Source organism: Choristoneura fumiferana, chromosome 18, assembly GCF_025370935.1.
Source record: "Choristoneura fumiferana chromosome 18, NRCan_CFum_1, whole genome shotgun sequence".
Classification (NCBI taxonomy): domain Eukaryota; kingdom Metazoa; phylum Arthropoda; class Insecta; order Lepidoptera; family Tortricidae; genus Choristoneura; species Choristoneura fumiferana.
Window position 1 is genome coordinate 15,063,355 of NC_133489.1, and position 15,426 is coordinate 15,078,780.

At 39.0% G+C, this 15,426-nt stretch overlaps 2 protein-coding genes across 3 annotated transcripts; one reads left to right on the forward strand and one right to left on the reverse strand.

The window, feature by feature from the left end:
* The first annotated feature begins 618 nt into the window (after nucleotides 1-618).
* On the forward strand, nucleotides 619-12,874 carry LOC141437947 (nucleoside diphosphate kinase homolog 7-like). 2 transcript variants are annotated; one of them, XM_074101548.1, is made up of 7 exons: nucleotides 619-769; nucleotides 7,465-7,742; nucleotides 8,944-9,105; nucleotides 10,583-10,781; nucleotides 10,986-11,231; nucleotides 12,008-12,121; nucleotides 12,692-12,874. In XM_074101548.1, the coding sequence occupies exons 1-7, from the start codon at nucleotides 767-769 to the stop codon at nucleotides 12,833-12,835; spliced, it is 1,146 nt and encodes a 381-aa protein (XP_073957649.1). In that variant the 5' UTR covers nucleotides 619-766; the 3' UTR covers nucleotides 12,836-12,874. The 2 variants fall into 2 exon arrangements, with proteins under 2 accessions (XP_073957649.1, XP_073957648.1); XM_074101547.1 differs by lacking the exon at nucleotides 619-769 and adding an exon at nucleotides 1,480-1,591.
* Nucleotides 12,141-14,956, reverse strand: LOC141437948 (ARL14 effector protein). Its single transcript, XM_074101549.1, has 3 exons — nucleotides 14,584-14,956; nucleotides 14,353-14,496; nucleotides 12,141-12,957 (listed from the first exon to the last, which is right to left on the reverse strand). The coding sequence occupies exons 1-3, from the start codon at nucleotides 14,661-14,663 to the stop codon at nucleotides 12,876-12,878; spliced, it is 306 nt and encodes a 101-aa protein (XP_073957650.1). The 5' UTR covers nucleotides 14,664-14,956; the 3' UTR covers nucleotides 12,141-12,875.
* Nucleotides 14,957-15,426: the final 470 nt, after the last annotated feature.

The window sequence follows — 15,426 nt, forward strand, 5'->3', positions numbered from 1 at the left end:
AATATCTGCCCCGACCGGGAATCGAACCCGAGACCTCAAGCTTCGTAGTCAGGTTCTCTAACCACTTGGCCATCCAATCGTCAATCCTCAGCAATAGTCCTCGCAACACATCTCTGGTGAAACGCTGCTTAAGTTTGATTTTCGAAATGATGGATGACGTAAGTACGAGTAGGTATATTTATAATTGAGTGTACACCAACACGAAGGCTCACGTCAGTACTATTATATATTCTGTGCTCATGTGAGATGCTTATATTTCCTACTTACATTCTTACATTAGTTAGTTAGTGGTACAAAAAACGAGAAAAAAAATAACAATAATAAACTGACTCCAAAAAACCATGATAGAAACAGAAAACAATAACAATAATGGATAGTACCTAAAGGCTAGACGACTAGGGCCACTCCTGCTGGCTGGTACTGAGGCCCCGACTTCTATTGGTAGAAATATTTCATAGTTTTTTGGGGTCGGTTAATTTTTTTTTTATACGTAGGTATCGAACTTACAGTGTATGCACCTACTTGTATAATATAACCTCTTCGGTGGAAAAAATCCGTATGTACGAAGCGCCAAATTCAAACAACATTCAATATTATTATTACTTACTCATTTATTTATGGGATCGCTTTGGCAGCTAATAATCAAGTTGACAAATTTTGAATATAACTTTTTGTGGTTTTGATAACCTTTTCTTATTTGAATTGAATTTGGTGCATTAAGTAATTGGAATATTTATTTTTAACGAAATATCTATTTGCTATTATAATGGTATGTTTTTCTTATATTTACTAGTACCTATAGGTACCTGCCGACTGTTTACGTCTCATTCACGATGACGCGTGCTGTGGTCAAAGAGATAGGAGATACAATAGAGAGGAAGTAGCTAAATGCCAAGCGTACCCGATTATTACTATTATTACTTTTGTGTTTAAAGTTTAAACAGCCCACAGGCAACAGAAATTGACCAATAGGCTGTGGTGCATTTGGCGCCTATTCGCACATTTAGAATGAACTGACACAATTCGAAATAGTCATATTTCCAAAATAAACTCTCTGGTTCAGTTTTAAGTTAAATGAGAATATTTCGAGTTGTGTATTTGCTCATTGGTCGATTTCTGTGGCTAATATACCAGTCATTTTCAAAAGGCATCTGTCGTTAAGCAGCTATTCAAATAAAATGTTATTTCATTTAGTCGGGTGTACATAGCCGGGCGGGATAAAATAAGAAACTGACTGACTGACTTATAGATCAACGCACAGCCCAAACCGCTGGGCCTAGAAACTTGAAATTTGGAATATATGTTTCTTAATAGGTGTAGACTTGCACTAAGAAAGGATTTTTTGAAATTCCCACGGGATGGGCAAGGGGATTTATATTTTCATTTAAAAATGGCCTTATTTCCGTAACTATAATTATTAGAAACTTCAAATTTGGCATTTAATTAGGTAATATTAACCGCTAAAAACAGTTTTCAGGATTTCCCGAAATTCCCACGGGATAGTGAATAAATGGGATTTGTCTTTTCACTTCCAAATAATGACCCTATTTCCGTAACTATAATTATTAGGGACTTAAAATTTGGCATGCAAGTAAGTAATACTAACAGCTAAAAACAATATTCAGGATTTATCAAAATTCCTACGGGATAGGGAATAAAGGGATTTATATTTTCGCTTCAAAGTGGCCCTAACTCCGTAATTATAAATATTAGAGACTTCAAATTTGGCATTGGCATGCAGGTATAATACTAACAGATAAAAACTGTTTCAAAGATTTTTCAAAAAATCCCACGGGATAAAACGAATAATAATAATAATAATAATAATTCATTTATTTATTCAGACAACAAAGATCCATACATTATTAGTAATTTGCTTTGTGTGTGTAGTATTAATTAAATTTTGCATTATAGAGCACTCATCTCTTACAGCTATCATCTTCAGGAGGCTGTTAGTGCTGCCACGTATTCTTGTCAGAAGCGATGCCTTTTTTTTCGTAGTATAGCATTAAAGCTATCTACTCGCGCTTCGGCAAACATAGTGGACGCACTGCAGAACCGTGGCAGCCCTAACAGCGCTCTGAAGGCGTTATTATACTGGACGCGCAGGGAGCTGACGGAGCGCTGCGTGCAGCTCGCCCACAGGGCACCCGAGTACATTGACGTGCAGTATGCTTTAAAGAGCGTTATCTTAACTGCACTCGTACACCGAGCGAACCTGCGTGCCAGCATATTCGCCCGCACCGCCAACACCCTGCGCTCCCGTTCTACATCTACATCATCTTTTAAATTATCAGTTAAATAATGGCCTAAATATTTAACCTGAGTCACTCTGGTAACTGAAGTCCCGTCCAGCAAAACTGGGAGTGATAGATCCGGGGCCTTCCTACCTGGGGCCTTAAAAGTCATATACACAGTCTTTTTCAAGTTGTACAGTAGTCCATGAGAGGTAGCGTATTTATGACATATACCAAGCAATTCATTGAGCGCATTGACCGAGGGAGCCAGCAGCACCATGTCATCGGCATAGCTGATATTGTTTACGCTTACTCCGTCTATAAAACATCCCGCATGAGTACCACTGAGTTCCTCGATCAATGCATTAATGTACAAATTAAACAACTTAGGCGATGTTAGCCCACCTTGCCTCACACCGCATTCTAACACATATGGTGACGAAAGTGCATCGGCCCATCTTACAACATTAACTTGATTGCCATACCAAAATTTAAAAATGTTGAGCAAATCTCTTGGCAACCCTGTCTTCTCTAATTTACCCCAAAGTATGTCGTAACTGACAAGGTCGAAAGCCTTTGACAGATCCAAGAAACCGCCAAACACCGCAGTCTTCCTGTCCGTGTAGTATTTAACAGCATGCTTCAACACCACAATGGCACTTTCCGTAGATAGACCAGGTCGGAAGCCAAACTGGGCATCGCTCAGACGTAAGTGACCGTCCAGGTACCTGTCGAGCACGCTGTCAAACACCTTTGCCACCACTGTAGCCAAAGAGATGGGTCTATAGTTCGACCTGTCAGACACGTCACCTGTTCTATTTTTTACTATAGGCACTACCACAGTACGCATGAGCAAAGATGGTAGGTATGAATGACTCAAACAAAGATTGTAAAGCAATGCCAAAACTCTGGGCAAATGCACTCCCGCATTTTGTAAGTGCTCGATACTGAGCCCGTCATGGCCAGGTGATTTCCCTTTTTTCATTTTACGTAAAGCCACGCGAACATCTTCCGCTTTAATCAGGGTTGTAACCTGTTCATGACGGTGCTCAGCATCTAGTGCGAAGCGCGGCGGCCCCAGAGGTGACCTGACAGTGAAATGCTCTCTGAAAAGATTAGCAATACCCTGCGGATCCGTCACACCCTCAACGCTCACGGGGAGACTCTGAGATGCATTTAACTTTTTAGTGTGTTTCCAAAAGCTACCAAAATCAGATTTGGAGTGATGAGAAGCAAGTTTATCCATTATTATTTGCTCCTGGTGATTTTGACACCACTTGAGTCTGCCCTTAAAAACTTTCTTAGCCTCAGTCATCTCCTCAAAAATACGACCTGAAGATTGGCATCCATGCAGCTCCCATAACCTAAACTTTGCCTTAGCCTCCGCATAAGCGTCGCCTACGTGTCGATTCCACCCAGCGAGACATTTCTTGCGCTGGCGCTTTGTGTTATTATTATTACAGGTACTGCTCGATGCCAAACACAAAGACGAAACAATATTTTCGTATAAAATCTTTATTAAAGTCCTATGATGAGGCTCTTTACAAAAATGTCCGCAACAATTAATTAAATCTATAGGTAGGTCAATCTCTTTTAAATATTCATTACATAATACAGTATACTGTTCAACTTGTTTTGGCGTTCTTGCGCCCCATCGTACATTATTTGTCTGTGCCGAACGAAATACGACCTTATTTTTAATGACATTAAGATTACAATGCACGAACAATGGAAAATGGTCGGACCAGTAAACATCATGTTTAACGTAGGATTTAGTAACGAGTGGCCAAGCTGATTTGGTTACAATGCAGTGATCCAGCCATCGCTTACTGCCGTGGGCATCACTAATAAATGTAAACATTTGCGAGTCCAATCCTAACTTACATACATCGGCACATACCCATTCCTGCTCGTCACAAAAATTCATTAATTCAGAATAAAATACCTCATTAGGGTGTGAATTAAAGTCTCCTAAAATTATCACATTTTCGATTCCACTGTCCTCTGTTATTGCGTTTAAATGTCCAAGACAGTCCGTAAACACAGGTAGATTGTCAACACAGTTAACCGGCATGTATACCGTTATTATTAACACTGGTTTATCACTCAACATCACTTTGATCGCAGCTATGCGCGGATTTACGCAAGGCACAACAGACACGCATGAAAAAACCGACTTTCGCCAAAGGAGGCAGACACCTCCATGAGGACGACCCGTCAGCATTCCCTTCGTTGTGTCTACCGCCGAAGTACCCGTGCTGCCGAAATCCTCATCAATAGTCGTTAGATATGTTAGGTCACTCGGCAGGAGCCACGTTTCTTGAACAGCGACTATGTCGGCTGTTTTGCAGAGTGCCCTCACTCCCTCAAGCGATCTCTTGATCGATTTACAATTAAATGACACAAGCACAGTATCGTGAAGTTTCTTTTGTATATCTGAACTATCCATTAAATGGGTGGAACTTCTTCATTTTCATTACTCTTTGGTCTAAACTGAACAAATCTTCTAAACGAGATTCCCTCTGGCCATAACTCGTCGTTTAGAAATAATCGCAACTTATATGAAGGTACACTGAATTTGTATGAGTTATGTCTTTTTTCCTTTTTCATTGGTACCTTTTCCAAACTCACATTTAACTGGGTGGCCTTAAAAATATATTCACTTATATCCTGCTCAGTTGTCTCCTTGTGCACGTTATAAATAAACAATTCAATGTTATTGTCTGCAGCTTTAAACTTCGTGTCATTTTTGCCAGTTTGTGCTTTTCCTATTCTTCCAACAAACCGGTTTTTATATTTCCGTTTCGTTACTTCCTTCCATTGCTCAGAAGGCAACTGCGTTTTCCATTCACCTGTGCCTGCCACTTCAGCCATTGTTCGGGCCGAAGTGATGCTTGGTTTGTTATAATCTGCGCCGTAACAACTTTGTTTACATTTTCCGACGTCGCGGTACTAGGTACAATTCTGCGCTTCATGGTAACGGAGCGTTCACTTTTTTCTATTTGCGGCGACTGCTTGAGACTGGTTCGAGTTTTGCCATCGCCGCACCGCTCTAACACATTATCAGTTGACGCCGTCTCGCTCCGTATAGGCTCGGGGTTTGGTTTCCACTGCTCTAAAGAGGGTACCTTGCTTCCTCGCGCGGCCGGCGTACCCTCCAATCGAGATTCTGTATTGCCGTTGGCCTTACCCGGCGACCGTTGCATAAATGAGTCATCATCGTCGTCATTAAAATATGTTCTTACCTTGCAGTTACTAACATCAATATGGGTCAATCCGATCGGGCCACTATTACAGTTATAACTATTCATATTTGATGAAATTCTGCATGCTCCTCTTTTAGTGTTTACGTTAGGATTAAAATTGTTCACAATTGATGAGTTTTTGAGCACTTCTAGTTCAATTTTAATTTGTTGCATATCTTCCAAGGACACATGGTTCTCTTTAAGTTCTTTTATCTCTTGTTTTAATTCAGTAATATCTCTCAACAGCCTTGTAGTATCGATGTGATCCCACGTTACTGGGGGTAAACGATGAAGCTGTCTCGCTACAAAGACAGGGGTGTTATCAGCTGTGGTGTTCTTCATAAGGTATATCATATCGTCAAGGTCCCTCTGTATTTTTCCTTCTCTCTTCCGGGTGACGTTCCGTGACTGTGTAGCAACGGATTCGAACAGTAGATTTTTCGCCAACTCGATTTCTTCTGCTGTGAAGGCTGATGCACAAATTCGCACCAAGCCCTCCTCGTCCATCAATCCACATTTATTTTGGATAAAGGCCAACACCTCACAAATCACAACGTTGCACTGGTTACATTTGACTGTTTTTGATGCCATTTTTTACATTTAACGAAACGCTTCGCGCATAACGATACGTGCGTACGCGACCGCACGTCGGCACACTCCCATAATGAAGAGGAATAAAGGAATAGAGGAATAAAGAGGATTTTATATTCCAACTGAATCAGTAAACGCACAAGCTAAACTAATAAAACTAGAAACTGGAGATTTGGCAAACTGATGTAAATCTGGTAACAATACAATAATAATAGCAGTGACATCCTGCTCATTCTGGCCAGGATCGTCTCCGTAGAAGGAATCTCCTCATAAGTTGATAGCACACACAAAAGACTACGATTGTTAAATTTCAATGACAGTGCGTTTATATGATATTCACCACCTGATGCTGCCGCCAGGGTAGTCTGCTGATGACAGAAACTCCTCAAGGGCTGATAGCACAAATACGAAATTTTACATGTACGTTCTCACTCGTGACCTTTATAATAGCTACTTTTATGCATGAAATGTCATGCTGTTCCTCCACCTCCACACTGTAAGAATATACACAAATCACAAAAAATCATCTACTTTTCACCACCACCACAATACACTGACGCATTTCGAACTTAACCAGCTCATCTTCAGAACAACACAACCGTTCCCTACCTAAAGTAGAGGTGCACTGGGGAAAGATTTTTAGGAAATCCCATGAAATATCTCAACTTTGTTTATTAGGGGTAATCTCTGAAACTACTAGAAAGCTACGAGTACACTATCCCTGATGCGTAGTACTTTAACTTTTTCAAAAATTCCACCCCCGAATCAGCGAAACAGGACAGGGTTTCAAAGTTGATAAGTACGTGTATTTATTTAGGTTGATTTTTAAATTCCAGACAGACAGACATGGCGAAACTATATGGGTTCCGTTTCTGCCATTTTCTCAGAGCCAAGGGTCTCAGAAAGTAAATGTATGATACCCCAAATTTAACGCGAGCGAAGCCGCGGGCAAAAGCTAGTATAATATATATATTGTTTTTTTTTTCTTTTCCGTGGGTTCACACTCACCGGTGTTCAGCTGAAAACCAGCGCTGCAGCCCTGGTTACAGAGCTACATACGGCACATGCTGAGCTGAGACCTTTTGGCATCACACTACACAGCACGTCTCTATTTTTTCTCTCTTCTTCTATTTAATGTTTTTGCTATGTCATTGTTGCGATGTAGTGTGTTTTTTTATGTCAGTAAATGTTGTGTTTAAGTTTAAATTTTATTCTGTAGGCAGGTGTAAAATTAACAAAATGTGTTAGTACGACGCTACTTTTGGCACCGACTGTAGCTGTAGCCGATTGTGCTGTCGAACAACTTGCCAACCAAGTTACCTAAGTACTTAATGATAGATAACTTCTTGATAACGCTGCCCTGACTAAAAAGTATAATAACGATATTTTAGGTACACGACTACTTCGACAAGCATACTTTCGTCTGCGAAATGTATGATGAAGCAGCCGACGAAATAATTGAATTAGTGCTCAATTTCTTCCCATTCGATAATTCCGTGCAAGTAACGAATCCTAAGGAGGGCAAGAATCTACTCCGGCGCACGCAGCTGCCGACGCTCAAACTCTCAATGCTGCAGATCGGCAACATCGTCAACATATTCGCTAAGCTTCTGTACATAAAAGATTGTGCACCTCTGACTAAGAGAAATTTGTTCTATAAATTTGAGAGGTAATTTATACCTGCATTTATTTATTAGATACCTACATAATGTGCAGCATTTTCCAGTCACCAGTTTCATTATTCTAATAATAACACCACAAAACTATGTAATAGTAGATTGATAACCATTGTGACCCATTCCACCTGAGCTATTTCTGGCGCTCGAATGAAGCGAGAGCGCCAATAGTTCGAGGGGAAATGGATAATTTCACCCGAGTTAGACACAATAGTACATAAAAATGAGAATAATATTAAATTGAATTTACTTATATCCAACCTCCAACGGTACCTTTTCGACCTGGCCACTTAAAAAAAAATTTAAACTTTATTTCTCTGAAAATTATTTCTTTTGCCACGACCGAATATAAAAAAAATCGAGTTGGTCACGACCAAGAAGCTTGATACCTACAAAACTGGGGGTTGAACGGAGGTTGAACGCTGAACGAAGAAGTTTGAAGTTTGTTTGAAGTTACATATTTGTATATTCCATCTCTTTCTTAACCTAATTGAAGAAAGAGATAGAATATGTTCGTGACGTAATAAAGATCAAATTTCTTGTTTTAAACGGATGTTCGGCGTTCAACCTCCAGTGTTGTATAAAGCTCCTTGGCCACGACGTGCATCTAGATGGCCATGCCGAAACGTGAAAAAAAAGTGCCATTGACGTAACTCAATTATCTTCGACTCCGTGGCTAATCGAAAAATTTTAAAAAAATTACTTTCCACCCTAGAGACGAAAACGCAATTTTCCTTCCAATCTACCCATGAAAATTAAACTTTCCGAACATGAGATTAACTATAACAGGTTCCCTGTCCTGAAGCAATGTGTAGCGTTCTTTTGACACGTCCCCAAGTAATGTTAAATCCCCAATGTAAGGTCCCCATAGTAATTTCCATTGGTTATCTAAATGTGGTTCAAGAATTAAAATATATAATATATTACGTAATAAAATTTATTATTTATCGAAAGAACAACTGCATTATCTACACATGCCATGAGGCACATGTGCCAGTAAAGGCACGCATGGGGCACATTTGCCTCATGGGACAGGGAACCTATTAATTATTCCGAGGAACAGGCTGCGATTGATTTACCTAAGTCCACGCAGACGAAGTCGCGCGCGATATTTTCATCTATGACACGATACTTACATACATCCATTGACATCTATCTACATCATAGTTCGAATAATTTTTCGTTATATGACAGCACTTTCGCCATGATTAAGCCCTGCCCGCCAAGCGAACATGGCAAGGTTATAACGTACATAATGAAGAACGGCTTCCGTATAGATCGAATGAAAAATGCCAGGATTACCAAAGAATTTGCTATGGAACTTTACAAGGACATCGCTGGAAATAGCGCAATGCCGTAAGTCATCATTACCTACAATATATTTTAAGTTCAGGTAAAACCGAAAGTGTGAAACACACTATTTCTGAAGGTTATCAGCAATAACGGGATGGTAAATGTCCTTATTTATTTTGTCCAACGACCATGACAAGCATTTTGTCTGTTCGTTCATTGCGTGCCCGCAACACTCGCCACGCCACGCAGTAGACACTTGCCCCACACAGGCACACACGCAATGAGGGCTATCGCGTATGAATTCGCCGCTAGAGGCGCTAGTGTAGCGTGAGGTCTCCGAAATGTCAAAAAATCTCATAGTTTTTGGGTGAGCTACGCGGGTTTATTTAATTAGAATAATTTTGTGAAAATTTTGCATTACCTGAAATTAATTATGGCAATTATGCGATGCGGGGCAATGAATGAATGTGTTATGTATGAGACAGTTTTGTCTTTCGGAAACTTTTTTTCCCTTTTTTCCGAACAAAACGGGACTACGCAACACTGTGGTTGCTCGATATTTTATGGTACGGTTTTAAGGTGTATTAAATATGATTTTAATCTAAACTTTGTTTTCACGCCCGTAATAACAGACTTTGAAAGCCACACTTAAAAACCTCACGCAACAGTGGCGCCATCTAGAAATACAAAAAACGATAGCCCTCATTGAACAGATAGAGGAAACGCTCACTACGTCATTGGCCGTGCCTAGTCGGGCTGCAGCTCTAGCCCTGGGGTAGACAAAGAGGAGAGTTCGCTCTAGGCGCTAGATGGCAAGGTGCGCGCCATTTTCCAGTGCAAAGTAAAATTCTGATGCTGCCTTTTGAGAGGCGCAGAAGCGAGGTAGACAGTCGTTCTTTTCTACCTCGATCAAGGGCTAGACCTAGAGCCTATCTGGATGTGGCCAGGAGTCTTTTTAAGGTTCCGTAGTGAACTAAGAACCCTTATAGCTTCGCCATGTCTGTCCGTCTGTCTGTCTGTCTGTCCGTCCGCGGCTAAGCTCAGAGACCGTTAGTACCTACTAGAAAGCTGTAATTTGGCATGTATACATAATCCGTCACGCCGAACTATCTTGGGCGTGTCCGACACGCTCTTGGCCGGTTTTTTATTTTATTTCAAGTCTTTTAGGGTTCCTATTATTAGGACCCTATTACTGAAACTCCGCTGTCTGTTTATCTGTCCGTCCGTCCGTCTGTCACGGGTTTTATCTCTTGAGCCACACTTGAAATTTTCACAGATTATATATTACTGTGGCCGCTATAATATAACATATACTACTCATAAAAAAAAGTTAAAAAATGAAAGGGGGTTGTCTTACAAGAATCCTGTCCTGCATTTTTGGGTTGCTAGGTGTTGTTATTCGTTGCTAGCCGAAACATTTTTAACCAAAACTACCTACTGAAAACATTGTACGAAACCCTTCATGTACGAGTCGCACTTGACCGATTTTTTTATTTAATCTAGCTAGGTACCTATTTAACATAATGCACCTTTCATACAGAATAATAATAGACTATGTCACTGGCGGAGAGGTAGTCGGCTTAGAACTGGTAGCTCCAGAGGCTGTAAGGAAATGGCGCAATTGCCTCGGCGCCACCGAGCCATCTGAGGCGGCGCCTGGCACGCTCAGACGGCTGTATGGAAAAAATAAACTGCAAAACGTAGCGCATGGCTGCAATAATCTTGAAGATGCTACCGCGGTTTGTCGAATCAATACAAAAATCAATATACGAAATCAAATTTAAATATAGATAATTAGAATAACAAAGCCAATAGATTTTTTTCCAGCCTTGTTTTAGGGTTACCAACTATCAATAATGTCAAATTAAATATATTTAATTTACCTAGTCTCTGCGAATATGTAGGTATCTATGGTTTTAATAATCAGTGCCTCAACATTTCAGATGCTGGACTGGTATTTTGGTTACGAAAAGGGTTTACCAAAAGTGCCATTTCGGGCGACTTTAAAAGATTGCACTTGTTGTATCATCAAGCCTCATGCAATTGAGGATGGGAATTTAGGAGCTATTCTGGAGAAAATATGTACCACTGGAGGTTTTTACGTATCAGCAATGGCCATGTTTCCAGTTAAACTGCGTAGTTCTCAAGAATTTTATGAAGTCTACAAAGGAGTTTTACCTGAATATGAGGTGATAACAAATTGCATTAGTATTGTAGGATGGACACCTAATAATTGCAAGCTTCCATAAATATCATATAAAGCATATTCAGAAAAGAATAGTGCTGAATTGAGAACCTTTCTTAGGTATACGGATTATAATTTAGGGTTTTAAATTAGTGATGTTGCGATAGCGATAGTCTATCGATAGTATCGCGGTACTATCGTAGCCGTGAAAATCATTCATACTATCGATAGTCCTATCGAAACTATCGACCCCTAACGATATCGATAATGAAAATTAGAACTTGGTCAATACTATCGATAGTATCGCGTCAAAAAAGTCGATACTATTAATTGATGAAAATAAGTAATACTATTGCTAACGATCAACAGTATCGATACTATCAATAGTTTCTCTAATGTTCGACTATCGAAAGAGCAAAACTATCGATAGTATCGATACTATTGATTTTTAGCAATAGTATTACTTATTTTCATCAATCGATTGCGTCGAAAGTATCTATAGTATCAAGTTTTTTGACGCGATGCTATCGATACTATAGATAATATTGACCAAGTTCAATGGTACGTATCGCCTAATTTTGACTATCGATATACTATCGATAGTATTGCAGCAGCATGTCGATATTTTTGATAGAACTATCGCACTATCGATTGGTTACTCAGGGTCAACTATCGATAGCGAAACTATCGCTATTGCCACAACACTGTTTTAAATGACACATGATGAGATGGCATGTGATGTAAAAGAAAAGCTCATTTCTAATGCAATATTTATTTCAGGCAATGGCTATACATTTGGCTGAAGGGAAATGTGTAGCTTTAGAAGTAAAAAACAGTGACCCAAAAGTCAATGTTGTTTGTAAGTTCAGGACTCTATGTGGTCCAAGAGATCCGGTATGTAATAAGAACAAGATTATCCAGTATGATCTATAATATTAATAGCCGTCTGTCACACCAGCTTTTCGAGCATTTGATCAATATAACAATCTACAACTTATTTTAGTCTTAAGCCTAATTTACACGGCGAGTGGAGCAGATGCATTAATGACTTAGTTTAACTTACATCAACCAACTTCATAGAGGTCCGGTGTAAGTACTTGTCATTAATGAGTCCGCCAACCTTATTTCTGAAGTGCTTCAGGTGCCATTCCAATTTTCCACAGCTTGTGCAATGATGTCTGTCCAGTTATACTGTATGCATTATAATTATGGTGTAAATAAGAGCAGTTTCATCACACAAGAGCAATGGCTAATTTGGATGGCACCTTAGACCATGAACAAAACTGCATTCTAATTTGCAGATAATCCATACCAACAATTTATGTCCAACCTTAATCTAAAACGGGCTGGCTGGCTATCTTTACATGCACAAAGTCATTTGAAAAAAGTAAAACTTAACTAGATATTTCTCCACAAAACAGTTAACATTAAAAATTAGAATTGTTTAAACTGTTATTTTTTTAGGATCTGTGCCGCCAGTTATATCCAGACTCCATAAGAGCTCTTTATGGGAAGAACATTGTGCACAATGCAGTGCACTGCACAGACCTGCCCGAGGATGGGGAGCAGGAAGTTGAGTACTTCTTTAAGCTGTTGGCCAATGACTGATTGTTATTATTTTTAAGTAATAAACATCTTTGTAAGTCATTTACTTGTGTTTGTAATCATTCTTGATAACAAAGTCATTGCCTTCTATTTCAATCTTGTCATACATCCATTTACGGTTGTTCCTGAAATTAAGAAAAATTATCATCAATTAACATAAAATATTAACATAACTATACTAATTTTTCATTGTTACAGTTAGTTAAGCTATCTTAGGTTAGTTCTTTTTTATGTATGTAAACTCATAATTATCCTGCTTTATATTTTCTTTCTTTAAATATTAAACTGAATACATAAGTATACTATACTACAATACTGTTATAGAGAAAATATTGAAAAAAAAAAAACAGCTTATTTGGACCACATACTTACATGTTGATGTTTGCACCTCCACTGAGACTTAGAAGTAACAGAGGGGCTACTATGAAATTCTGCTCAGGCTTGTTCTGTCTATTTCCTAAAATGTCTTCTATTTGTTTCCTATGATGGCTCTTTCCTAAAATGCCTGCTTCTCTATACCATATAAATGATATAAATTGTACACGTAATGTCATAATGAAATGGGTTTGATTTAAATAAAAGTTTATATTCTTCTTTTTTAGAGCATTTAAATAAATTGAAGTTGGTTAAAATTGTTAGAATTATTTAGGTGTAGCAGATGAAAGTTGTTGGAAATTGATCCTAGGAATACTATACTCAGCGGCAAAAAATTTGGCCCACCCTTCATACAAAATTACTGATTCTGCATACAACTTTGAGGGCCAGATTTTTTGCCGCTCAGTATATTTATATGAGAAGCGGACATTATAGAAAGCAGTCATATTAGAAAACTGTCAATACTGGAACCAGACATCTTAGGAAACTGACAAATATGAGAAGCACTTTACAGGAAACAGACATAATAAGAAGCAGACATCACAGGAAAGTGACAAATATGAGAAATAGACATTTCAGGAAACAGACAATATAGGAAGTTGACATCATAGGAAACTGACAATGTGGGAAGAAGGCTATTTTGAGAAGCAGACATTTTAGAAAACAGAATGAGCCTGAGCCTGAAATTCGAAGTTTGTGTTGTTCAGTATCCCTCTCACTCTAGTATCAAATAATAGTACCTGGGTGACGAGAGCTTTGCTCAGGCTAAAACTCTAATAAGCGTTTTCCCAGAGATAAGAGCTAAATAGATTTGTCATCCCCGAAAACCCCTACATACCAAATTTCATTGAAATTGTGGAACCGTTTCAGAGATTCTATTATCTCTTCTTCTTCGGCGCGTTTTCGCCCACCATTGGGCATACGCCCCTCCACACACACAAAAGAGTTGCTCGTTTATAGGTATTAGATAAGCGTTAGCAGGACGGCTAGATATGAAGTTCGAATTTTGCACTTTGTAATAGGTACAGGGCCAGATTATTGACTGAAGGATTTGCATGCATGGTCATGACATGAAATTAATTGAAAAAAAAGTAACAGATCGTAAATCTGCAGGTGACAAATTTGTAGGAATATTCTGAATGTACCTGCATTCATGGCCACATTTGCAAGAATTACACTTCGCACACGGGAAATGGCACCCAGGACACGTATCATCCAAGCAATCGCACAGATCTTTGCCAGTCGCTGCTAGCTGCCCGCGTTCATTGTATACCGATTTGCTTTTGCGACTGAAAAAAGAACAGTAGAGAGAATACACGCAGACACTAACTCTGTAATAGCGAAATATATTACCTATCAACAACAGCTCAACTTACTTCATAAAATAGTTTTTACGATTCAGCTTACGACGTTCGCGAGCTGAAGTTTCAGGATCAAAGTTATGCAAAAAGTGCATTGTTGCGATAGTCGATGCTTCCGTTTGTTTGTAAACTTGTACGTACTTGCTAACTATAATATATATCCTTTCAAGTACTTTTATGGTCAAGTCAAAGTGAAAAATCAACAACAGTCGGATCAGAGTAACAAACAATATTTTTCGCTTCTCTTGCGCTGGGGCTGAGCCAAAGCGTATTGTAATGTATAGGAATGGCTGAGCAGAGAGCTCTGACGGCAATGCTATGCTGTGCTGAGCGAGCGCTGCGGTGCCCAGTGTCAAAACGCAGTGATTATATACTCTTTGCCAAATACCAATGCTAGACAGACAGTGTCAGATCACCAGTGTTACCACTTTAGTCAATTTTTACCTAGATTTTAGAGAATTTTTTAGCCACATTTTCTAGCCACTTACAACAAGGTAAGTTACCACTGTTTCAATCTATTTAATTTGTAATGTAAAACGTACTTCCGTACGCTACCTACGTGATTCCTGAGAATATTCTTCAAGAAATAAGTGAGAAAAACTAAGAAACCCGAATAAAAATAAGAAACCGGACCTTCAACATCACAAGATGACATCGATTTTTAATACATTTTTCCGTTAATAATAATATATGAGAAAGAAACATAAAAAGTTAAAACTTATATCCCATGTTACCTTTTTTTTATTTAGCCACTTTTAGCAACTTATAAAACATGACAGGCTGCAGGGAGGGCTACTACAAAATTCGAAGTTCGTATCGTACCGTCCTGCCGACGCTTATATTATTTAATACGAGAGT